This window comes from Epargyreus clarus, unplaced genomic scaffold (genome assembly GCF_041222505.1).
Source record: "Epargyreus clarus isolate Ecla_fem2 unplaced genomic scaffold, WU_Ecla_fem_2.2 ptg000002l, whole genome shotgun sequence".
NCBI lineage: Eukaryota > Metazoa > Arthropoda > Insecta > Lepidoptera > Hesperiidae > Epargyreus > Epargyreus clarus.
Genome location: NW_027332210.1, coordinates 7,565,541 through 7,593,436, shown reverse-complemented (window position 1 = coordinate 7,593,436; position 27,896 = coordinate 7,565,541). Strand labels below are relative to the sequence as shown.

The window sequence follows — 27,896 nt, the reverse complement described above, 5'->3', positions numbered from 1 at the left end:
TTTGCACTCCTCATATTTTATTTCATCATGCTGAATAAATAATTCTTATGACAACAACGCTTAACTTAAAATAAATTATTATCGTACTTATCGTAATTAATAAATAAAGTCGACGGGCTCGCGCTTATATTACCACAGATTGAAACTAACAAGCTAAGGGAACTAAGTTCAGTCTTAAATGAACTACTTGAGCAGTTGGGCAGTGATTAAAACAACCAGACCGATCCCAAACGAATCGAAGGTACAAGAGTTAGTAATTTATCAATCAGTCCAGAAATTTGAATCACTGCGACTGCTTTACAAATTTCGCTAAATGTCAGATCACCACGTGTTCAAACCAACACGGACCAAGCTCACGTGGCAATCTGACATTTAGCTGATATGAAACTAAATGACGCCACTTGATCCATTGATGTAACACCAGATGTCCAATTTTGTTACTGCGTCGGAGCAGCCATTGTAGGGGCTGCGTACATTTGCATCTGGCCTGCCATTTGAGGCATGACATACATTGGCATAGCCATCGAAGGTGCACTTAACTGCGGGCTTTCTGGGAGGCCAAATAGGAATCTGAAGTAGCGCGCGAGGTTCCATAAAACATTGGACGTCTCCGGTACCCTGCACACAACAATCATTTTATAATTAAACAAGTTGCAAATATCAATTCAAATATGATTAATTTTATACTAACATACCTAGATTGAAATCAATAGGATATGCCTAGCCAAATTGAAAATATAAGTAATTCAACAGAGTAAACAAAAGAAAAGATACTTGTAAAAGATTCTCAATTTCTTTCAATTTTCTCAAAAAATATTTCTTAATATCTATAGAAATTAATTAAGTACTATTCAGAAAACAATGTAGTAACCTTGGAATTACAAGACAGTAACGGTCTTTGACAGCAAACGTAGCTACATAAAGTGCACTTCAATAACAATACTTTAGGCCGCAAGGCATATCTATTGATTTATATCTATTTTGATACGTACTAATCAAGCCCAACTCGATAACTTTTGTTTACTTTGCCCCAAAAGTTAAATTGATTCAAAATAACGGCGGATTTCATAAACATGAAGTATTAAAGTTGATTTAAATCCATCTTGATTCTGTTTATCATAATGTTCGTTTGCAAATATAAATACTAAGAATTCAATAAAATTATAATGACGAAAACTTTTGTATTTGAGATTCAAACTTTAAAAACAACAAAACTTATCGAGCTCAGACAATTCTCTAGCTCTAATTTTATAAGTACACATTCTTATTGATATTTACAAAATAATCCCATTCTTCTTCATAAAATAATAATATTTGACTACATTTAAAACAGAACGAGACCAACACCAAGTACCAATAACTATAAATATATATAAATATCATTGTCTAAATGCATCGTGTATAAATAGTAAATGCTACAAAATAATCTATAAAATTATGAATTTACGGAGTCTGTTACATTTTCATTATCATATGTAGGAGTAGAAATCTTTGATGAACCCTTCTTCTTAGTCTTTTTTCTTTTAGTTTTACGTTTACTTTTCTCATCTTCAAACAAGTAAGTTTCTACATCTTTGTGTATTTCGAACAATCCATCAATTACTTCGAGACACTGCATAAGAAGGCTGTACGTGATAGTATAGTATTTTGGTGGTTTCTTAGATTTTAAGGAATGTTTCATAGCGCCTTTAGCATAATCTTCCGCTTGTTTTACCAAAGCACCTAAAGGATCAAGAAACGCATCAAAAAAACTATATCCTCTACCAGTAATAATTGATTTATTTACCACCTTATCAGCATTTGTCGTTTCAACGTATTTCTTATTAAATTCAGCATTAGCAAAAACATCTACATTCCTTTTAGTTCTTTTACGTCTAATACTATTAAAATCACTATTAGTTACCGTCTCATTGCTGAAATCTAATATAGGATGGAATTTAACAATAGGTTTCCATTCAGTAGTAACATTTTTCAAAATATTTCTATCGGTTGTAGATAAATTTTCCTTGGTAGAAGACTTCCTATACATCATAAGTCTACTATTATTTGGTTTAACAATATAATTTGGGTTAACAAAATACTTAATTCTCGGATAAAAGTACGTTTGAGGATAATTGTATTTATATTTCTTAGTTTTGACGTAGTCGTGTAAATCTTTGTTCTGTTTAAGCCTATTTAGATCTAATTTCAATTCCGTGTATTTCTTCGGTCGTTGTCGATATCCTTTTCGAAACATTTTCCTCTGAGCTATGTGTCGTGGCTGAGGGATTAGTATCTCTCTCGGCTTCTTGATTCCTTCTTCAGTCGATACATCTGGTTCGGCATTTTTGGCGGTAGATACATCCGAGTTGAGACCTCTGAAAGTAGCCGGAATGGCGTCGTAGAAGACCGTAGCGATTGGGTCGATAACGCTTCTTATTTTGTCAAACATCGGTTCGAGTAATCGTAGGAACTTTGACTTACCATCCCACCTTTCTGCCGCTCTGGTCGAGTTAACGAGAACTGTCGGCGCCTGTTGCGACTGCTGAGCACTCGCGTCACTTTGCTGGAGCATCTCGTGTGTGTGCGTGTTTGCTGCCAGTGCTGTAGGGCTATACATCTCTGGTGATGCGAACTGCGAGCTCACTCCACTTACGGAGTATGCGTGCGACGTGGCGCTCGGAAAATCGATCGGATATTGCGAGTAAAGGTACGGATGGTTTTGCAAACCGACGCTGGAATTTAAACAATATATTTTATTACACCACGTTGTTAAGTCTTCGGTCTTGTCGATTGTCATCTTCAGTAAAGTCTTCGTAATATTTGTCGTCGTGTCGTTAATTTAGTTACTTTGGTGCCACTCTTGTCAATCGCCAATCTTGTCGATAGTCGATCGGATCGGATTGTAAGTTATAGTCGTCAACGTCTTATTTATTTTAATGGTAGTTCATTTTTTTGCTAGATTTTAAATTTATATTACGATGCCTATGACTCTTTCCAATTTTTTTTGGTAGAAGATTTTCTGTCCATCCGAAGTTTGCTACTATCTAGGTTTTAATAGTATACTATCACAAATAATATCCCCTATTATATTGTTTAAATATCTGGCTAATATATATTATTTATTTAAAAGATTTAAAGTTATTTAAGTTGAATCTAAAATTTGCATTTAATGAAATTTACAATAGCTGTAACCATGCATTATTTAATTATTTTTACACGCTATTGGTCTATTTTGAGATTTACAGTGCTAATTGCACCTCAGAATCATTTAGTCTAAATATATTAACTACATGCATGCAATATACATCAAAGTTATTGAAACGATTATCTACCGCGCCTTCTATTGTATAAATCTGTACCAAGTCTTCTGTCAGAAAAAGTTAAAGTCGATTCTAATCGAAATTTATTCTAAATACGAATTTGACTTCCCACATTCCGTTTTGAAACTAAAAACTCTCAACATAGAGTAGTGCTTGCGGAAAGAACTACTCCTTACTTACCACGTTATTAACAATTACATATTTATATATTTTATATAAATATATTTAACATATTAGTGTTTGTAGCTAATGAACGAAAGAAGTTATTTTAGTAATTTGTACACAGCGTTTCCTATATTTTGTTGGCAAATTATTGCTTATTTATCAACGATGTACGTTTTTTCGTGCAGCTGTATAATTCATAAGTTTTAGCTTTAAGAAATAATATTGTGGAGTTTACTAGCTTCATTTAAAATCTTTAAATCTATAATACTTAACTCAGAAACACACAAGTTTCAGACATGGTATCATATGACTAAATTAATTGCAAATCTGCTCTACTTTAACTCCTTGCAAAAAAGTATCGTAACAGTTTGTATTGCCCGCTTTCGGCTGGACCAGCTGAATGGCGCAAATTTGACGAACGTGCTCTGTGCTTCTTTATTACCCGTCGTTGTAAAATTCAACGTCTCTGTATACAAAATCAGTCCAGTTCGTTACAGTCAAGTCCATAACGGTACAGTTAGTCGAATCGAGTGAAACTACATACATAATGTATCATGCGTGACAATGAACAGTCATGCGTTCCGTTCCACTATCGGCACCGAACTTTTTGCTAAGATTTCTATCACCGTTCCAAGTGTTGCCATTCAATTATTTCTACGCTCGAGTGAGCTATCAATATAATAATTGTACTTTCTTTTTTATTTCGAAATTCGAATATGATACCGATATGTATTTACATTGTCTGTCATTTGTCAGTTCTTATTACAATTAATAATTAGATGTCCACACTCACAATATGATTGTCAGTATTTTTTACAAAACTTGCGTAAACTGATTATAATTATTGAGAAATAGGTCGATGAATAATATTGTGCAAGTGTAGGCATCCAATGAATACAATTGAAAATTTCAAAACTATAAATTAAAATAAAATTTAATAATAATGAATGATAAAAATGAATAAAAATAAATAAAAGAATTATTGTTATTCAATTGTAAAACATACTTGTTTATAAAAAGCAAAAACTAGACGCACGGAAGTGTGTGGAACTAATTTGAGTCTTTATTTCTTTATTAATCTTGTCATTCTTAGCATTAAAATGTCCGTATTTATCTTTATTTCATTTAAATGTAAAATAAGTAACAAAGTTAATTTAAAGTTAACTTTATAATTTTGGAATTCAACATTACGATGGGTTATATCGTTTTGCGTGTGTCGCAAAAGTAAAAGCAAAAATTGCTAAAAAATCTCTGTTTTGATAAACTGTTACTCACCCATTGCCATAACTTTCGTAGAACTTCTTCATAGCCATGTAGACGGTGATGCCAAGTGCCACTTTACTAGCGAAGAACGCCTTCAAGGTCAACACCGTGACCGCTGCCAGCGCAAAGATGGCCGCCCCAGCTGATTTCATACCGAAAAGCATTGGGAAAACTGCCTGTAGAACCTTCCTTTTCCTGGTTCTCCTCTCTGAAATAATGAGATAAGGTTTTCTTATTGTTTGTTGTTTTCTTGTTATTGTTACGTGTTTTGTATGCATGCGTGTGTGAAAGAGTGTATGCCTTTTTGTGGATTTTGTGTGTGCCCGGTTCGATTCCCGGTGTGGACGCCAGTTGACTTACATTTATTATATTGTGAGGTCACCTTTATTATTATACCTTACAGCGTTAGTGGAATATTATAAAAATACATAATTTTAAAATTAGTTTTAAACCTTTCTCTCGAAAAATAATGCTGGCCACATATTTAATTGGCTGGAACACTGCATACGTGATAAAAAAAAGCGTATTATGGCGAGAAACGGCAGATATCAAGGACGATGTTTGTGGAGGTTTGGTATTAATTAAAAATAACTAGCTGGATTTAAGTCTTTCATTGGAGTTACCCCCAACAATATGACAACAATTTTGGTCTTCAGGTATACTACTATGATTGGCTTGAGGTAGAACATTAGTTCTATATAATATATGTTGGTTACTTACTTATAAAAAACTAGCAGGTCATTCACATATAAATAATTCCCATTATTCCCCCCCTTCTCCTTACAACTCCAGACAAGTATATTTCAACGCCTACTCATTTCTAATAGCGAATGTAACGTACTGTACAGAAAAGTACGATCTCTTCTTAAGGCTTGGCAGAGAATTTCAATTCATTAAGTTAATTCCTCTTTCCTACTTCTATTCAAACTAAACCCTCAGATTAAGAAAGGACCAGAAATTTCGATAGTTACAGAATTATTAAAAAAAAAAAACCCCGACTGGTTAAAAATATAGTCATTTTAATTTAAAATAATGTAAAGACACTTCATACGTTATATACATGCATATGCTTATATACATACGTCCATTGATATACATACGAGTACATACGTAGAAATAATACTCACTGCAGTCATAAAAAGAAAAAATGCCATTTATCAATAAGTATTCTACAATGAAAATTTGAAAAATTGCTTATGTATTAGACATAATGATACGAACAAACATTAAAACTGCACATTTTATCGATCAATCATACTAATTTAGGTAGTAACAGAACTAATGATTGTAAGTGTCATTAAGTCAGTAATTAATTTGTAATAATGAGTGATCAATATGAGTAACGAGTAGACATGGATCATTGCCTTTTAAAATTCATTTTTTTCTTTCCACTAATGTTATTAACGTTTATTACCTTTTAATTACATTATTAAGGTTAAATGAAGCGTGAAGTGTCCGTGTTGTATTATAAGTACGGATGTTGGACATTTTTTTTATAATATAGGAGTAGCAGACGAGCATGCAGTCCACCTGATGTTAAGTGGTCACTGCCGCTCATGGATATCTGTTCAACCCCAGATAGGGTTAGATATTCCTACTTGGGGTCGGCCATAGATGCGCCGCTACCCCTGAGGACTAAGCTGGAACGCCTCGGAAAATGTATGTCTCCCTTACCACACCCTTCAAACCAGAACTGTTAATAGGCAGAAATACGTATGGCGGTGGTGCCGCGAGAGTGGAACCACAAAGAGTTCTACCATCTTCAAAATTGCATCAAAATTTATACGTCTCGTTTTGAACGGGACTGTCACATTTTCAGCTTTATCCCGGTGGCCTACCGAATAACTCTGTGATGCGAAAATATAACGTTAAAAAAAATACACCTAAAATTTCAGATAGCAGGACCTTTTTTCGCCGACAAATTGAATAATTACACAATTTAGAGACTCTACTAATTTTCACGGCTTTTTTAGTCGAGTAATTTAGACATAAAATATTGCATTTAATTATTTCCGCATCTTTACCCAAAATTGCCTAGATAGCAAAGGTGTTTCGAAAAAGATGTAATGAGATAAGTTATAGGTACATAATAAATAAACAACCACTGCACCTATGTTTTAATTTATCGTTTGCTCTTGTGCAAAGCATTTAAACTTCAGTATTGTGAATGACTCCCGAACACAGAAAAATATAACATAACAAACAAAATATATCATAACATAACACAGAGAAAAAAATAACACAGCAGTAGAGTAGCCATTGTAATAATCGAATACTAAAATTTACAATCCTCTTCACACCGACAATATCTCGAATTGATTGACGGTTGAGAAATAAAAATATCGATTTATTACCAATTGGTTCAATAAATAGCTTGAATTCTGGATTTTTCTTCACAAAATAACTCCGAAAAATAAAAAGTAAAAGTTCATAATTCAAATAATTTTATACAACAGAAAACGACAAACAAAGTCATAAATTTTTATGCTTTAACAACTGACAATTTATGGTAAGCCAATTGTTTACCATATACGAGAATTTATTGTTACTCGATTGTTGAGTTGTTGATTTATTGTTATTAGACTGTTGACTTATTAATTCGATTATCATAGGCGATTGGTATTGTAAATTGTAAACGATTTATTAACTGGCTTTTTTTCTTACGTTTCTTCATAAAATCACATTTTTTGCTAAAGTTTAAATAATAATTGCAATCGTTATGCACAGAGATAAAATAAATTGTTTTATGTTGTTTTGTCTTTGCTTATTTTCTCGTAAAGGCAGTTTTTTATTCAACATTGCAAATATTAAAGGCAAGAGCTACATTTTTTTAATAGTGATATTTTATAATCTTCCCTCAGATTATTTTGTATTGGCACTTTTTAGACATAAACCACACACTCTGCGTCATGACAATCACACACACATTAATTATATTTAATAAGTACACAAACACCCAGACCCATTACAGAAATCTAAATTTATTCCGACGTCGGCCTAGCCAGGGATCAAACCAAAAACCCTTTGCTTGTTGGGTTAGCACAACTCGACGTTACCTGTTGTCTACCTATATTTTAAAAAGAATGTGCCTAGTGCTAGCCTTACTCCCACCCGGAGGGTTCAGCCACCAAAATTTGTCATTTTTTAAAGATTTTTAGGGTTCCGTTTTTACCCTTTGGGTACGGAACCCTAAAATAGTAAAAGACATTTACAATTTTCCTTGTATCACTGATACATAAAATACGATACATAATATCCATAAATTTACGACCGTGACAATAAAACAATCGAATGAAATATATTCGCGATAGAAATCAAAGAAACGTAAACATCCTTTGTGGCTTCAAAGGAGCTATTACCAAAGCCTTAAAATCTATAAATGAGAAAGCGAAACTTTTAGGAGTTTGGATTATTTATACCGGTGTTAAGAACGAAATAAATAAAGACGTAAATTATTTATTTTAGAAGGGAAATATAAAATGTGATTATTAACGTGAGGAAACCTCAAAGATATGTGGAGTCTACCACTTGGCAGTGCACTATGGCCTAATCCTTCTCGTTCTGAGAGGAGACTCGTGCCCAGCATTGGGACAATAATGGGTTGATGATGAGGATGTTGAATATTACTAGATTTGTTTTATTATATTCAAGTAGCAAACGAGCATGCAGGCCTTCTAATGGTATGTAATCAACCCCAGATCGGATTAGATTTCTACCTAAGGTTGGACACGGATTGCAACTCTTGAGGACTAAGTCGGAATACATCAGATAAGTTTGTCCTCCTACATAGCGAACATAGCGATGCTGTTATAAGCCAGAAATAGGTGTGACGATGGTGCTTTGGAATCGAACCACAATGGATTCTACTACCTTCATAGTATAGAAACTAATAAACCGATTTTAACTACATTTCAAAAGTTTATAGCTAAACATAAAAACTTGAACGTATTTTATTTTCACATCTTTTTCTAGCGTGAAGCAATCTGCGATGCATTTCAGTTGGATTTCAGAAGGGGATGGGTGTCGACTGACATATGAGACGAGCATCTCAGTCTTCAGGAGTGGCAATGCATCTGTTTTTATGTATATAATATAGAAGTAGCAGACGAGCATGCAGTCCACTTGATGTTAAGTAGCTACTGCCGCCCATAGACATCTGCATTCTGCAATCATACCTAGACAAGACCGGATTCCCACCTAGGTCGGCTAAAGATGCACCGCTACCTCTGAGGACTAAGTGGAACGCCTCGAAAAAGTATGTCTCCTTTACCACATTCTTTAAATCAGAACACATCAGCGCTGATTATGAGACAGAATAAGGTGTGGTTCTACCACCTTTAAAATCTGTGATCAGCTTCAGGTAGAAACCCAGATGAACACAAATGGCCTGCAGAAATACAAATTCGTCTCCTAAAGGAATAAACATAATGTTATATTTATAACTCTTGTTCTACTAGTAAATGATCAAGAAATCGTACCAATCAAAAGATGTTTAACTAGTTCTATTGTATGTGGCTTTTATAGTAAAAGTTGCTACAAAGACGTCCTGGACCAGATTTCGAAGAAGTTTCGTCACAAAGTTATACCGAATTGGAATCATGCCATGTGGCAAATGACAATAGCACCGTTTGTGATCGCGCCAAGCTTAAGTTGATTTCCTTTTTAAAGCCAAAATTTGTTTTGACCTAGGAGAAGTTGTAGTGTAGGTTTGACATTTGACCCATCAACCTAGAGTTGCAACGTTCGACCCCAAAGCATGATTTTTAGAGTTAATTTTAGAATTTCATTGTTAGATAGTAACCCACTTGCCTAAAAGACTTTGGCCTCATCACACCCTTCAAACATTGAAGGTGGTAGAACCCTTTGTGGTTCGACTCCGGCGGCACCACCGCCACACCTATTTCTGCCTTATAATGGCAGTGTTAGGCGCTGCTGTGCTCCGTTTTGAAGAGTGTGGTAAGGGAGACATACTTTTTCGAAGCGTTCCAGCTTAGTCCTCAGGAGTCGCGGCGCATCTGTGGCCGACCTCAGGTAGGAATATCTAATCCTATCTGGGGTTGATTACAGATGTCCATGGGCGGCAATAGCCACTTACCATCAGGTGGATTGCATGCTCGTCTGCTACTCCTATATTATAAAAAAAAACCCTTCAAACAGTGTGGCGGTGGCGCCTCCGGATTGACACCACTAAGTTTTTTACCACTCTATAATGACGTATTATTAATTATGATTACGATTAGGACATAATCATAATTAATAATACGTCATATAATGAAAGTGATGATGTGTAATAATCATTAACTGTATTTTACTAGTAATTGTCACGCGTAGAAATAATTATTTACATCGTTTAATTTGATTAATTTAAACGCAGTTTGACTGATTCTGTAATTTTGCAACAATTAACCAATTTTCACTTAATTATCGTCAATAAAGTGGTGTAGTAATTAATTAATTTCTTCTTTTGTTACGCGATTTTCGATAACATTGAAATTAATATTGCTGGGACTTTCATTTTAATATTAAGTAATTCGTACTTAAAATTATAAATAGATTTGACTATGGCCTAAACCTTTTCATTCTGAGAGGAGACCCGTGCCCAGCAGTGGGACAATAATGGGTAGATGATGAATCTTTAGAATTTTTTAAGTCATTAGGACAATAACGTTTAGGGCATACATACGCTCGAAAAAACATTATCTTCCGTACTCGGGTAAAAAGGAATTGTATAGCGAAATGGGGCTCATAGGAATCCCATATATGAAATACGCGCGAGAACGCGTTCGATTCTCGGTACGTGCTCTATTGTTTGGGTACAACTATATTGCATTGAGGAATGTTAGTACTATTACTTAAGTACTAAGTAAGTTTACTTAAATAATATTACTATAGAATACCAATTGAATGGCAAAAGGTTATTAATATTTCGTTGTGTCTTTTGTCACTTTTATTACAAAATCACTAACATGGGAGTTTATACCTAAGTATATACTTACGCCTGTTATCTATCCATATAAATAAAATTGGAGTGTCTGTTTTTAATATTGATATAACCGCTTTTTACTATATACATATGACTATACATACGGTACAAACACCAAAATAACATTTTTTTCAATTTTTGTCTGTCTGTCTGTTTGTTTTGGCTAATCTCTGAAATGGCTGGGCCACTTTTGACGGGACTTTTATTGACAGGTAGCTGATGTAATAAGGAGTAACTTAGGCTACTTTTATTTTAGACCTAGCTGTGCCCCTGTTTCTTTTTAACGCGGCTGAAACCGCGGGGCACAGCTAGTTATTAATAAATCTATGCACTGCTTTGTCTAATGAAGATCGCAAAGTTAGACAATATTTGCATAGTAGGCATAGTTATTTTCGTTCAAGGTTTAACAAAGGTACATAAATAAAACCTAGCACTATAATAACCACTGTATAATATAAAATATATACGATATAATCCCTACGAAGCGCTATAACGCGCTTACAAAATAAATCGTGACTATAATAACAGCATAAACACTATTCATTACACAAAAACAAGCATACAAGGCTCTAAATAAAATAACATAGAATTTTATGTAATAATTTAGCTGATGTGATTTTTGATAAGTAGAATAGAAAGATACTTCACCGCCTTGAAATTTGAGTAAAGCCACAAAAGGATTATTCTATCATTTATTGTGTGAATTCTTGACAAATAAAAAACATTTAACATGTAAAAATTAATAGTATTTCAAACATTTTAGGAACGTTTCGGAACGGAAACGTGGCAACACTTTATCTACGTAACAATTTCAATTCCACCGCGCTGGCTTCATATACATAGACTTCACATACCTTTGAGATTTTTTTTTTATAAATCTCTCAGATATGCAAGTTTCCTCACGATGTTTTCCTGGTTACACTTTCCTGGTTACACTTTCTTGTTAGGAGTGATCAATCTATGTATTTTACTCATCTTAGGTATATATGTTATACGAAATATGAACGATGATTACGTGTAAAGGAAATTCTATTTGCCTTCACGTATTTTATGTTGTGTGGTGTTGGTTAGAAATTTTGTTAGATAAAATACATAGTAATATTAGTAGATTATGATATGAAAAAATCTGCCTGTTTAAAAATCGATTGAACTAGCAAAATAATGTAGCCTATGTCATTTAAAATTTATACGAATCCAAAGAAATCTCGTATGTTAAAATCGGTTAAGCCTTTTGGTCTGTGGGTTTGCCAAAGTATGAGACATTACCCTCCGTTGATCAAAAAGTAGTATGGTCTACTTTGTACTCTTATAAAAGGATAATTTATATCTAGGAACTAATTTGTACATTTTAAAAGTTTTAGTAGTTAGTTTGCAGATTTTAAATTTCAGAATTTCTCCTACACCATAGTTATGTATCCAAAAATGCAGCTTTTATCGATTTTTATCGATACGATTCAAATCCTATCTGATATCGGCCACACGTGCTATCCCCTGAAGACTAATTTGGAACGCCTCGGCTATATTTGTCTCCTGTACCACACCCTTCAAACTGGAATGCATCTACCCTGACACTGTTACTCGTAATAGGTAGAAATAGGTGTAGTGGTAATACCCCCGGAGTCGAACCGCAAAGGATTATACCACTGTTTCTATTCCACTATATATTATGTATATCATCAATACCATAAGTATTTCCGTTCAAGTGTTATTTTACAGTCAGTGATAGCCTAGTGGTTAAGAAACTCGGCCTCTCGATAGAGGGGTCCGAGGTTCAAATCCCAGGCACGCATCTCTGTTTTTGAAATTATGTGCGTATTAGAAATTAATTATCACTTGCTAAAACGGTGAAGGAAAACATCGTGACGAAACCTGCATATCTGAGAGATTTATAAAAAAAAATCTCAAAGGTATGTGAAGTCTACCAATACGCAATTGGCCAGCGCGGTGGACTATGACCTAATCCTTTTCATTCTGAGAGGAGACCCGTGCCCAGCAGTAGGACAATAATGGGTTGATGATGATGTTATTTTACAATACTATCCTATATATAACTCATTTTTACAGACGTAGAAAGTAAACTTTTGTCTAGCGATGAAATTAAATTAAAACAGAAGATCTGTTATTTCAATAAGTATCATACGACCCACGTTATTTCTTATTCTGAGAAGTTTTCATGTTAAAAATAAAATGATGTGAATGTGGGTGTCTAGGGATTGTTTGTGTGCTCATTTATACAATTTTGATGACCTTTTTTTAAATTTTACCGCTTGTTACACTCACAGCCCCACACTGGGATTCCCTGTGACGTGAGTGTCAACGACACATACATTGACAAATACACAAACACCCAGACCCAGAAACAGAGACCTAAATTCATCATTTCATCTTTTAGATATCTGTCTGGCTGAGGATCGAACCCCGGACCCTCTGCGCGTCAGACCGCTGTCGTGACCGCTCCGCTACGCGGGTCGTCTTGCCTTGCCTTGTCTTAACTTGCCTTGTTAGTTCGTATGTATGTGAAGATTAAATCTCGCAAATGAATTTTAAATCAACTCCAACGGATTGAGTTTTTGCATACACTTTTGCTTTAAAGGACGTCATGATGAGCTGTAATCCCATTTTAAAACAATGTGGCGGACGCATCAATATACCGAACTAATTATTATTTTTATGCAATCCCCAGGATATGATTTGAAGAAAGCGAAAATAGGTTCTTTATAGAATAATTTTGTTTGATACTGCTGTTATCATTTGTATGGCGAGGCATGGTTCTCCGTTCTATCTCCGAGAAATCCTATCTACCATATACGTATCATGTAAATAACTGAAGTGTGGAGCTCTTGTTGAAGGCGTTACGTATGCTTCATGAGTTATTGATTATCATGAATGAAGATTATACAGTTTCGTGTACAAATTTAATATAAAAAGTAATATATTAAGAAACAATTTACTCACTCAGACCCACTTTCTGTCCTCTTTTGTCTTCCGCCACCTCCTCTTCGACCTTGCTGCTCGATTTCTTAGGAAGCTTCTCCGAATCTTCTGTAAAATACCAAGAATATGGATAAGTATTTTAATGCAAACATTTACAAATAGTTCATTTAAGATTTTTAATATTTTTTATAGAATTTAGGTTTTTGTTAAAGGTGTATTTTTTATCTAGGAGTAGTAGGAGCAGTCCAGCACGCAATACGCTTGATGGTAAGTGGCTACTGCCACCCATGGACATCTGTAATCAACCCCAGATAAGATTAGATTCCTAACTGAAATCTGCCACAGATACGCTGCTACCCCTGAGGACTATACTGAAATGCCTCGGAAAAGTATGTCTCCTTTACCACACCCTTTACGGAACACAGCAGCGCGAAACACGGCTGTTAGTAAGGCAGAAATATGGTGGTTCGAATCCGGCGGCATCACCGCCACAGCTATTTCTGCCTCATAACAGCAGTGTTAAGCGCTGTTGTGTTCTGGTTTGAGGGAGACATACTTTTCCGAGGCGTTTCAGCTTAGTCCTCAAAGGTAGCGGTGAAGCTGAGGCTGACCTCAGGTAGGAATATCCAATCGTATCTGGCGTTGTTTACGAATATCTATGTGCGGCAGTAGTCACTTACCATCAGGTAGACTACATGCTCGTCTGCTACTCCTTATTATAAAAGAAAATCACCATGGTATGACGCATTACTTACTATCACTTTAAAAAATCAAAATGATATAAAATTTAATCGGTTTAAAACGTTCTTGTACACTTCAGGGATGAAACCAATCTCTCGATGCGAGAACCCAATGGGCCGGAACGGAACGATTTGCAATATACTTTTAAAGAACGGCACTCGAGCTAGTACTTTAGAACGAACACATTATGTTTAGTGTAGAATGGAGCTTAGAGGTATTGCTTCAAACCGGCCATATATGTGTTCATTACCATATAGTTCATGCTCATGCTCATAATTTTTTGAATCACATATTATTTTTTTTTTTATATTATAAGAGTAGCAGACGAGCATGCAGTCCACCTGATGGTAAGTGGCTACTCCCACCCATGGACATCTGTAATCAACCCCAGATAAGATTAGATGTTCCTACCTGAGGTCGGCCACAGATGCGCCGCTACCCCTGAGGACTAAGTTGGAACGCCTCGGAAAAGTCTGTCTCCCTTACCACACCCTTCAAACCGGAACACAGCAGCGCCTAATACTGCTGTTATTAGGTAGAAATAGGTCGGGAGTCGAACCACAAAGGGTTCTACCACCTTTAATGATATGAAGTGATTATTAGTTTTCAGGAATAACAACGCATTTGTTATCGACTTAAGATGCAACTCTATATGGAGTTGGTTACGTTAGTTTTCTACTGAGGATCGAAGTTTGAAAATTTATATGTAGAAATTGTCAAAAATCGATTTTTTGAGAAAAAAACATTAGATAGATCAATATATTGATGATAAATAACGGGCTTTACTCTTCAAAGTGACAACGCATCTGTTATTAGCTTAGAGTAGAAAATGTTATTTAAGCGGTCACTATGTCCGCAAGCGTCAGTGACTACTTAGTAAGTGAACTTAGAGCTCGTTTGCAACTTGAATCTTTTAAAAATTCCTAAAGTATTATATACTAAACCCGTCCTTGTAAAACATGCTATCAAAAACCGAATTTCGTCTTAATGGTATCAGTAGTTTTTCAGAAAATCGCAGACGTACAAACTTACATACATACATACGAACATACATACATACATACATACATACATTCCTACATAGAGGTCGAATACGGAACCTCCTTTTTTGATGTGAAAACGAACAAGACTTTGAACGATGTAAAAGAAATCGTTATACAGAAAAAAATGATTCAACTTAGAAGGCTACATTACCGTACATATTTCACCCTTACTGTCTTTGATGTTCATAATAATTATGGTGATACGAAACAATTATATTATGAGCAGTTACGATACATGATACAAATAAGATATAATTATCTGATACACGATACGCTTGATACCGTAACTAATATTACGTCGAGCTTAATAGTTAACCACATACGGAATATCAATTATGGGATATCAGTATACCGAGACAATTATAACTAACCTCATGTCAAGTAATATTAAACGGACGATATTGTACGGTTTAAGTAAGAGCGCAATATACATGTAAGATATACTTCAAGCATCCTTTATACATATGAAAATTTCTAGTACGCTGATAGTAGGTACACATTTCTTTTGTCCCTGTAGTTCCGGGACTAGAATAGGGCTACTATATCCCCTGCCTGTCGTAGGAGGCGACTAAAGGGGGCTTCCCGGGTTGCGGGCGGCAAGAGTGGGAGCTCGAATCGTCCAGCAAGCGACCCCGGGAAGCACGGCGGTATGTGTGGTCGCATACCGTCGTAAACACTACATGGTGTGGGAGGAGCTGCTCCTCCAGGGTAGAGTCCGTTTGGCATCGCGCTTAGAGGGCTCCGGTTGTGTTTCGTCGGAGATCCCGGAGTTCTCCAACAAGCGTTGAGAACGGCCACCACGGTTTTAGTGCGGTAAAAATCCCACATAACATACCTTTTGAACGTTTCCCCCTCGATGAAAAACAAGGTACATTTTCTATCTTTCTATCTTTTTTCTATCTTTATATTTCTATCTTTCGATCTTTGGTAAGCAAAATCTTGTAAAGATTAATTGTTACCAGCCTGCCACACTAAGGTGCACCGGAGAGGTCCACTTGTTCAGGTATGCCTGCGCAGGTGCACCGGACTATGTGTATTAATAGACCTGTGCAATTTTTCGAACCTGAGCAGGCGACTGGTCATAAATCAATTCTTTCGTGGCATCGTAAGGTGCGGTACATAGTAATGTTCAGTTCTTGCATGTATAAAATAAATGTTTCTTAAAGCAATTATATAGTTGTTTCAAATTAGTTAATGGAACACATGCATAAAAATCACGTGAAAAGGACTAAATAGGATTATTGGTCGGATAATGTTTCAGTGTTTCTTTTGAAATAATACTAAAATAATAACTTTATTCTCTTTATCAATTTTCTACACTAAAGCATTTTATTATCCTTTAAACCTAAATAACTTATCTCAAAAAAGAAAACTACTAATAATCCAGATCATGATTTATCTAAAAAGCTTTGTCCATAGACTTTAAATCTAATAGAAGTCTTGTATATATTGTCAACGAGCCTTTGCCCGCAGCTTCGCTCGCGTTACGAAGTAATATTTTCATCCCCTATTTTATCCCCTTAAGTGTAGAATTGATCAAAATCCTTTCTTAACGGACGCGTACGTCATAACATCTACCTTCATGCCAAATTTCAGCCCGATCCGCCCAGTGGTTTGGGCTGTGCGTTGATAGATCACTATGTCAGTCAGTCTTTGAATTATATATATTTAGAAGATTAAAATTGAGATTAAATGTGATTTCCTAATTGTATAAAATGGGTACTGAAGTAGCTTGCCGTCAACTTTAAAACATTAATTAAGTTGTATTCAGGATTTTACAAATGATTTCGAATTAGAAACAACTAATAAGCGATAATTTTGCTTAGGTAAAATACGAGTACATTTTTACATGTGGCATACCGTGCCACAATGACATGCAATCAATAATAATATATTCAACACTTAAGTTTCACTTGAAACGATTATATGGGTTATAAGTATTAAAACTTAAGTCTGTGGCTATTACGAATCCCGTCAAGGAATAATATTCAATACTTACGTGTCATTCAAAATGACAATAATATTATGCGCTATTGAAGCTTCAATCCGTCGCTTTTCCAAATAACAATACGTCAAGAAATAATATTCGATATTCAGGTGTCATTCAAGTGACAATAATATATGACATGTCTATTCTTTTTTATAATATAGGAGTAGCATACGAGCATGCAGTCCACCTGATGGTAAGTGGCTACTGCCGCCCGTGGACATCTGTAATCAACCCAGATAGGATTAGATTCCTCGCTGAGCTCAGCCACAGATGCGCTGCTACCTCTGACTAAGCTAGAATGCCTCGGAAAAGTATATCTCCCTTACCACACCCTTCAAACCAGAATACAGCGCTTACACTGCTGTTATTAGGTAGAAATAGGTGCGGCGGTGGTGTTGCCAGACTCGAACCACAAAGGGTTCTACCACCGTCAATATGACATTTCTATTCCTGCTTCAGTCTGTGGTTTTCTTATAACAGTATTTTATAAGGTTATTTGTCTTGGCACTAACAAAGTAGTAAATCAAAAAAGATTTAATAAATGGCGTAGTAATGTGAGAGAAAGGTAAATTCAATTTGTTTGTGTAGGGATGAAATGTCTGATATATTGAGAGCCAAAAATTTTAGTAAGTGTTTTTTTGATACTATTTTATACAGCTTTGCATGAGAATCTAAAGCCGATATAATCTTCAAGGTAGAAGAATTTATGGTTTGGCTGACATTCTTTTCTGAGGCGTTCCAGCTTAGTCCTCAGGGGAAGCGGCGCATCTGTGGCCGACCTCAGATAGGAATATTCAGATATGAATATCAAATGGTACCCCATGCCGCTCCCACGGCATAGGGTACCTTTTGAAGGTTTCTCCCTCGTAAACAAAAAAAAATAAGAGGGCCTGATGATAAATGGCTACTACGGCCCATAGACATACATTTAACCATTTGAGGGTGGTAAAACCCAAGTTTTCACAGCAATAACCACTTGCTATCAGGTTTGCTACTTCAGTATTACAGAAAATATCCTCAAAACAAATAAACACATTACCTGGAGTAGAAATATTCATATCTGTATGAAAATCCCAGATAATATTTTTATCTCACGGAAACGAAATCACAAAGTTACAAGACCATTATATCTGAATGGCTGCGAAAAAAGACGTTTTTTACGAAAAATATGGCGGAAATTCTCTTTCTTGGTGTAATAAATTGAAGATATTTGCGCAGTCTGTTACAGATAATTAGGTCTAAACCAGATATTATGATACATAAGTTTAGTACAATGTTATGCTTATTATTATGTTCATAATTCATATTTTTATATTGACTAGATAGGTTTGTTTAATTACACTGTTTATGATAATAACATAGATTAGTAAAGATACTTCGCCGCCTTGAAATTGCATGAAGCCACAAACGGCTTATTAGTAAGTTCTTTTTTTGAATTCTTGACAAATAAAAACATTTTTAGAGAAAATTTACGAATAAATAACTAATACTGCGTAATTTACATAATAAATAAATGATTATTTCAAATATTTTAGGGACACTTATTTATAGCACGGACACGTGGCATAACTTTTTTACGCAACTATTTCAATTTTCAAAAGTGGGTACATTTTCTTGTTACGAGTGAGTAATCTTTACTAATCTATGGATAATAACAATAAAAACTGATTGTTTCAAATATTTTTACTGCTACATTTCAGCCATTTGTGCTGTAGGGCATACCAAAGAAGAGATGTACATACATAGACATACATAGGCTTTCATATGTACATACATACGTTCGAAAATCAATGGAATCATCCTGATTTCACTCATGATAGGAAAAAGTCCCTACTTCCTTAAAACCATGAAATTCTATTAAACTGAAAACAAATCCGGAACCTAGTATGATACTTATAGCAGATCATTCAATCCAAGCTAAACAAACAATTATAACAAATAATGAGATCGGATGAATTATTCAGACCACCGTTAGTATACCGTGTTGCACACGCGAATGTAAGTAGTCCAGAAAAATTAGAAGTTGTGACGGATTCTGTTTAACTCGTAAAACATATCCGTTATGAATGGGTTTTGGAGTAGATTACTAGTTTATGCTCGCGGATTTGACCGGTGGCTGCTATTTTACACTTTGGTATACTTTTACAGTAGTATTAGCATTAGATTCTACTGGTTACCCAACTAACTGAACCCCGCCCGATGTTGCTAAATTATAATATGTTCAGAATACTGTGAAAAAAAACCGCATGGAATTTTTTAATATCGAACTAGAGAACGAGCATGCAGTCCACCTGATGGTAAGTGGCTACTGCAGCCCATGGATATCTGTCGTTAACCCTAGATAAAATTAGATGACTACTTGAGGTCACCACAAATGCGCTGCTATCCCTAAAGACTAAGCTGGAATACCTCGGAAAAGTATATCTCCCTTACCACACCCTTCAAATCAGAACACAGCGGCGTTTGACACTGCTGTTAATAGGAAGAAATATATATGTCGATGGTGCTACCTTGGCAAAAGACTATCTTTGATTAGAACATAGACCATCTATGGTCTCACTTTGGCTTGATCTTTCCCTATAAGAGATTAGAAAGCACGCCGCTAGAAGACATGCACGTAGCGTAAAACAGATAATAAAATTTATGGCCCCATAAAATTTACGACCATTCAGAACCATCCAGACAGTTTTATGTACGCATTAACATATTGATAAATTTTAGGTATATCGAAAATATTGAACTATCGTGTTCTAGTGCTTTTATAGGTAACTCATTTGTTAGTTAATGTTATTGGAGTACAGATAATTAAACAGGAAATATAAATGTTCAAAATGGCCAAAAATAAATAATTTTTAGATTAAATGTTCTCAATTTTTCATCACGTTATGGGTCAACGCAGTAAACAATAAAAAGTTCCAATAACTTTCAGTACTAAAGTATGTTTACCTACATTTTAAAGTAGGCAGATGCCATAAGACACGGACTAATAAGGTCCCAACGGAATCTCACGTTACGAAGTTAATATATTTTCGAAAGCTTGCCGTCGACCTTTCCGTGACAGAGAGTATACAAATTTTAGTAAATTTAGAAATTAAATTAATTATTCGCAGATATAGTAGGTTGTAACAATACAAAATTGTGCTTTCGACCAAATAATTTCCAAATCCAATTTGAATCTGTCCAATCAAACGTAATCTCTACAAACATTTGTAAAGGCAATAACAATCAATGTTTCAAACAAACTAATTTTATTAGGTCTAACGGAAATTGGATTACTGCGAACAAGCAGCTGGTTGCGGTTTTATTCGTGAATATCTAAAACTATTTGAAGGTAGAACCTTTTGTGGTTCGACTCCGGCGGCACCACCGCCACACCTATTTCTGCCTCATAACAGTAGCGTTAAGCGCTGCTGTGTTCTGGTATGAAGGTTGTGGTAAGTGAGACATACTTTTCCGAGGCGTTCGAGCTTCGTCCTCAGAGGTAGCGGCGCATCTTTAGCCGACATCAGGTAGGAATCTAATACCATCTGGGGTTGATTGCAGACGTTCATGGGCGGCAGTAGCCACGTACTATCAGGTGGACTGCATGCTCGTCCGCTACTCATATATTATAAAAAAGCAGGGGCTGAAGCCCATCACAGATGCATTAATCATGAGAACTAAAATGATCTCCTCAAAAATAAGTCAGCCAGCATTTGCAATATTATGAAGTACTTAGAAATAGTAAATAACGAATATGCCTTACATATTTCTTTAAGAGACTATAAAGTTATAAAAACAAATATCTAGAGGGCATACGGACTCTTCGGAGTAATGCCTTACATTAATATGTAATAGACTGTGTAATTGAACCAATATAACATATTGGCTTTGACCTACAGACAAACTTTGTTTTCGAAGTTAGTCTTAGTATTGCGCGTTAGATTAATCCGTGTGTAATTTCAGCAAGTTTGAAGGTGGTAGAACCCTTTGTGGTTCGACTCCGGTGGCACCACCGCCACACCTATTTCTGCCTAATAACAGCAGTGTTAGGCGCTGCTGTGTTCCTTCTTGAAGGGTGGTAAGGGAGATATACTTTTCCGAGGCGTTCCAGCTTAGTCCTCAGGGGTAGCGGCGCATCTGTGGCCGACCTCAGGTAGGAATATCTAATCCTATCTGGGGTTGACTGCATGCTCGTCCGACTTGTCTACTCTTATGTTATAAAAAAAAGTTTCACGCACTCACATTTTCCCTGAATTTAGCATTAAAAATGTTCAAATACTTTTTTAAAATTGTCAGCTGAAATGAAAATGAAATATGAAAATAATGTATATTAAGTTGCAAATTTGTAAAGTGAGAACTACGTTAAATTGTAATAAATAAGGTGCATACTTTTGTAGGACTCCGGCGGTACCACCTCAACTATTTCTGCATTAATAACATTATTGTTGAGCGCTACTATGATCTGGGCGCTACCACCATCTTTTAAAACCACCATCATAGTTCAGGAAAAGTTTTATTTCCTCCTTAAAACAGTAAAATATTCCGTCATACACAGTTGAACAAACTTAAACCCTTATTATTTTTTTACTTATCCATTGTATTAAACAAACTAAATTTGTCGTATTTTGCTTAAAAAGTTAAATTTACTGCAAAAATCTAAAAGTATGATTAAAATAATATTGTTTTAAGAGATGGTAGTAGCCCCTGAGTTGGATGTGTAAAGACGATGTCTTTTTCTAATTTTTCGTTCTTCCAACCATACGCTTGTGTTTTTGTTGTATTGGCAAACTTCTTAATACAACGCCATGTAGTGACTTCTTGATAAAGTATTTTTTAAGTTTCAATATAATAGTCTAATATTTTACTCCATTATAATTTTTAAGTACATCTGCAGACATCGGCACACACATTATTCATCCCCAGCTCTTGTACAAAAACTCAACAGTGCTGTTAGACAGATATAGGCGTGTCAGTGCATGCATCACATAGGAATGTTACAGAACTCGCAATAAAGCGTGATACATACTTTTTCCAGCATTAATTAACCTAAACAAAATGTAAATTAGCCGCAGACCGTAAGTCGCGTGCCAATAACTCTAAGTCAAGTTCCTCACGCACGAAAAGAAAATACTGGAATTCCGCACAATGAAAGTTAGCACGCTTACGGGAAATAGGTTTGCCCGTTGTTGGTAATTATACAATTAATTAATCGTTGGTAATTATACAAGTAATTATACAATTTTTGCCTAATATACAACAAAATTTTACAATTTTTGCCTTCTTTACTATTTTTGGATCGATTCAAGAATCACCATCCCCACTCATTTATATTTAATTTTAGCAATTTTAAGCGCTGCTGTGTTCTGGTGTGAAGGGTGTGGTAAGGAAGACCTACTTGGCTGGGGCGTACCAACTTAGTCCTCAGGGGTATTAACGCGTCTGTGGTTGAAATATGGTACATCTTATCTAGGGTTGATTACATATATCTATGGGGGACAGTAGTCACTCACCACAAGGTGAACTACATGCCTAGTGTCAGTTCATTATTAATATAATAATAATCAGTTCATTATTAATTTTTTTCTTTTCTTTTATTGTTGTACCGCTTTTATTATTTTCTGCACAGCCCAAAGGTTGGCTGGGAGATAATGCTTTTAGCATTAAGCCCGCCTTTTGTTCCACAATTATGTTTTGGTTCAATAAAGTATAAATAAATAAATAAATAAATAAATAAATAAATAAATAAATAAATAAATAAATATAAGAAACCTATTTATTCTTATCAAAATCACCTACAATAACGTATCGTTACGGGGTATAGCTACCTATATTTTACTTACATCAAAAAATTTGTTCAAGTTATACCCATATTACAGTAGTTACTTATTCTATTATTCTAACACCACTTCAAGGAATAACTAAGCTCAAAAGACAAGTTTAGTTCTAAATACATTTGAGTTCAACATCATGTAGTAATTCTTGAACAAATGGTTGTTAAGCGCTCACGGATTAATGTGTAGTGTAAGAAAACAGCACAGCAAGAGTAGCTGGACATTCATTAATTAAGGAAGATCACCTGTGGCCAGTGTTTCTCAAAGTTTTTTTTATGAAAAAGTAAGTTTACACAGTCAACCTGTATTTGACTCGAGATAGGATTGCATGTAGAACCTAATTTCGCTACATATACGTTACTATCCCGAAAACTGAATTGTTATGTTTCATGAAAGATTTCTCACATACTGGCCTTCAAAATATCTTATTACTCTTATTATTAGACAAAAAAGATATGGCAATTGAGTACCCCTGGAGTCGGACTATAAAGATTTCCTTTATCATTCTTATTAGGATATTTAGTTACATCCGATATTTTTGAATATTCAACTAACATTGTTCATTCGAATAATTAGAGTAATTTATTTGTATAACATTTATTAAATGTTTTTACAAATATATTATTAAATGTTTTTAAAAATTAAATGTTTTTTTTTTTTACTTTATCGTAAACTCACAATGATTAGTACACAAATACACATACCCTAAGAGAAAATAAATTCACTAAGCCTGCCTAACCCAGGACCAAACTTTGAGCTATAAATTACAATCAAATAATAAAAACACAATAGAGAAAGAAATATGAGAAGCGAAGGTAATGCAAAGAAAGTTGTAATGGTTGCCATGATACCAACGATACTAATTACATATCTTCACGTTAATAAACGTAGAATAAGACAGAGTCCACATAGAACTTCTGAGAGCATATGGGTTAATTTTATTTAAAACTATATGTTATTTTGATTTCTACTGCGCCCTTTAAACTCTGTTAATATTAATCAATCTTAACCAATTTTTGCCTAAAATAATTTAAGATTAATTATTAATAACGGCCGCTAATAAATTTAGTAATAAGGAAGTCTATCTCATAAAACAAATCAACAATTTTATGGGAAATTATCAGTCAAGTCATTTTTATGTCTTAACAAACAAATTCACATATTTTTTATTGGTAATGCACCACACGTGCAAAATACTTCTATTTTAGAAACGTCTGTATAAAAGTTATTTAGAAAGTTACAGAATTCAAAAATAATTAAGTACTCCATTTCTATAATCCCTAGCCTTAAACTTTATATAAAAATTTAAGACTGGTGTTTTGACTGTAAAATATTAAAAAATATTTCTTTTACTAGTTCAAGGAATGCTTGTTTATTTCTCAACTCATTCCATTCTTGAAATTCTCAGAAATGTTAAGTCTGAAGCATTTCTCAAGAATCTATTCGCTACATCCGACGTGCTATTAAAAGTTGAGAAGCGCTGCCTTGGACAATAAATTCTGAGCTGAAAGGGGAGTGACACTAATACAACGGGATTAAACTGCGGTATACGATGCTACTTGATAATTCACAGGACAAGAAACACTAGGTTTAGTTAAACCAAGCCTCAAATATCTTTCAAGCTCGTAACGGTCTAAATTATGCTTGTCATTAAGTAGGATCTTGTTGGAATTATTTATATTCACAGGATCATTACTGTTAGTGATTATGCATTCATTTAGTAGCTCTTGAAATGTATGGTGTCTAAACTCTATACCAACTCTAGTACACTCCATACTTTTTCAATCCGTTTTCTTTCTTATATTCCTTTATTCCATTCTTACTTCCTTCTTTCTTTCCCTTCTTCCTTTTTACAATCTTTAACTTGTATCCTTTCTTCCTTCTGGTTTACTATATTTCTTAGATTAAGAGCCAATCACTCGCATTTTCAGATTGCTTTCATTTAGGATGTTTTTCACCTGTTATCATTCTTTGGACTGATATGACACCTCATAAATAATATACACCCGCTATGCAAACGGTTCAAAGTTTGATCTCTGGTCTGATAATTTCTTATTGAAATATCCGTCCTTCTATTATACAAATGCATGTTACTGATGAGTAAACAGCATTTATAGTTCTTTTTAGGTTTACAAGCTTTCCCTCCCAACTTACTGTACGTAAGATTTACAGAAAAAGATCTACTTTAAACGATTATTTACACATTGTTTTTCACCTTATCGATTGATATAATTTTGTCAACAAAATCACCGATCAAATTTTATCATTCACTAAACTTAAGTCTTAGCTCTATCTTCTTATATTATATATATATCTATAGCTAGGCTATCACTACACGTAGCAGTGATAGCCTAGTGGTTAAGAAACTCAGCCTCTTGATCGAGGGGTCCGAGGTTCAAATCCCAGGCTCTGATTTTTCAAAGTTATGTGCGTATTAAAAATTAATGATCACTTGCTAAACGGTGAAGGAAAACATCGTGAGGAAACCTGCATACCTAAGAGATTTATAAAAAAAAAAAACTGAAAGGTATGTGAAGTCTACCAATACGCACTTGGCCAGCGCGGTGGACTATAGCCTAATCCTTCTCATTATGAGAGGAGACCCGTGCCCAGCAGTGGGACAGTAATGGGTTGCTGATGAAACTTAAGTCTTAACTTTTTATTCAATATCAGTCAATATTTCCTGCTTAGTAATTCTTCAATTACACTTTAATAATAATTCATAATTAACTATCTGTATTTCTAGTACAACCATGAGCAAGCCTTTACTACGAAGAAACTGCGAAGTCAACAGAGCATATCTTTTTAATTATCGGTCTTTAGATAGCGTTTAAGATTCCTGTGTATACACTTATTAGCGTTATCGGATTGTTGAGTATCACTGTCGGGATAGGGATCTTATGTGGAACTTTCTTTAGCAAAATATACACAATTAACGTATAATCTACGTTTACGATACTTTTATGGGGAAGTAAATTAATAAGCGTCATTATGATGAATACTCCTTGCTTTGGTGGTTTAACTAACGCTACAGTGTTTTCTTTAATTCTCTATCCTCACTTTCTTTCAATTATATCTCTGTTACTAACGTTTTCAATTGTAATATCTTTATTAGTAATAACAATACGTTCAGATATTAAACTAAGCATAACGATTAACTAGTTTCTGACCACAATTCAGATCATTTGCGAAGTAGGTCTTTGGAAATATCTTTGAATAATTAGAACCGGTCTAATAGTTTTTGGAATCATCTCTAACGTTTACAAACAATACCATTTCGTTTTTATATCTTTTGCGATGATAGATAACTCAAATAAATAAAGTTGCTAACTAAAGTAAATAAAGCTTAACGCTTACCTTTAACTGATCTGCTTTCAAGTACTTCTAGGTCCAAGGTCTGTTTGTCGTCGTCAGGATTGGAGAATCTAAACGTAAAGTCGTTCCAGTCGAAGCTGATCGCGTAGCTCTTCAACATTCTCGTCAAAGGGTCTACGTTACTCCTCGCTTGTCTATTATTCAATGGTTCTAGAGTGAACAGATCGAATAGCCGCACCGTCTTCTGCTGCCTCACACTCCTCGCTAACTCCTTCGCCATATTATCTATACACGTGGCATTATCACTGCAACTCAGTTCTACAATCCTTGCGTTCACCTGGCTCAACGCCGTTAGGGCGACCAAGTAAATAAACGCAGTCATATCGAGCACTTCAATGTCCACCACACTATTCACACGTTGTCACCAATCCATTTGTGGGTCACAGCCCTGTGCCGAACCACCTGCATTGGTGGTTTGTTCGTCAATGGGTCCTGCTTTCCTCCGTTGATGATTTTTATCCATCGTCACGCTGCACTGCTCCTTGCTGTCCGTGTGTGCATTATTTTTTATCGGCTTCGTGTGTATGCATTGCTTCGTGTAATACAAAGTTGTAACGTGTATCCGTTGGTATGTAAGTATTTTTTATTGTTACCATTATATTTTAATATGTGACGTGATGATGTGACGCAGAACAAATGTTACGTTATTTTTCTTTTTTATTGATTTAAATTTATAATCAATTTAACTAGTTTTAAATACATCGGACATTAATATTTTGTTCTAATTCTAATCGAAGATGCACATAATATATTTATATTATATAATCATACAGGCCCTGCAAACCTGTTACATAAATTTTTCTTTGACTGACTATTATTAACGATTAAAATTAAATTTGACAATTTTCTAAGCAATAATTGTCATTTTTACGACGTTGCTAGGCAAAATTTTACTAAGATTGAATATTATTTCCAACAAACGTTAATAGCACAGAAAGAAATAAGATTTAAGATTTTTAATTACAAAAAATAATGAAGACACTTTTCTATTGCGGGTTCAACAATTGATATGGGGGCAAAACATATTATTCTTCTAAAAGTCGACGGGTTCCCGGCGTTATACCTTGTTAATACATACACTTTTCTTTCAATATCGCGTGTCCGTCCAATTGTTTTCCGTTCGTGGATAGTTTAAGGTGCAATCTTGAGGAACGATAGCGAATATTTATTGGAAAACTATTCGTTTCGCTCGCGCCGAACGGATTCGTTTTAATAGGTCTTGTGAAATGTTATTTTACTTTCATGTGTATGGTTTGCAAAAATGTCTTCTGCCTCATAACAGTAGTG

The 27,896-nt window shown here is 34.9% G+C and overlaps 1 protein-coding gene across 2 annotated transcripts; it reads right to left on the bottom strand.

Moving 5' to 3' along the window:
- LOC140747000 (uncharacterized) lies at nt 1–27,053 on the bottom strand. Of its 2 annotated transcripts, XM_073079221.1 has the most exons (5): nt 26,592–27,053; nt 13,669–13,755; nt 4,743–4,938; nt 2,464–2,714; nt 1–618 (listed from the first exon to the last, which is right to left on the bottom strand). In XM_073079221.1, the coding sequence occupies exons 1-5, from the start codon at nt 26,929–26,931 to the stop codon at nt 536–538; spliced, it is 957 nt and encodes a 318-aa protein (XP_072935322.1). In that variant the 5' UTR covers nt 26,932–27,053; the 3' UTR covers nt 1–535. The 2 variants fall into 2 exon arrangements, with proteins under 2 accessions (XP_072935322.1, XP_072935331.1); XM_073079230.1 differs by lacking the exon at nt 2,464–2,714 and having other exon boundaries at nt 26,592–27,050.
- Between the last annotated feature and the right edge of the window lie 843 nt (nt 27,054–27,896).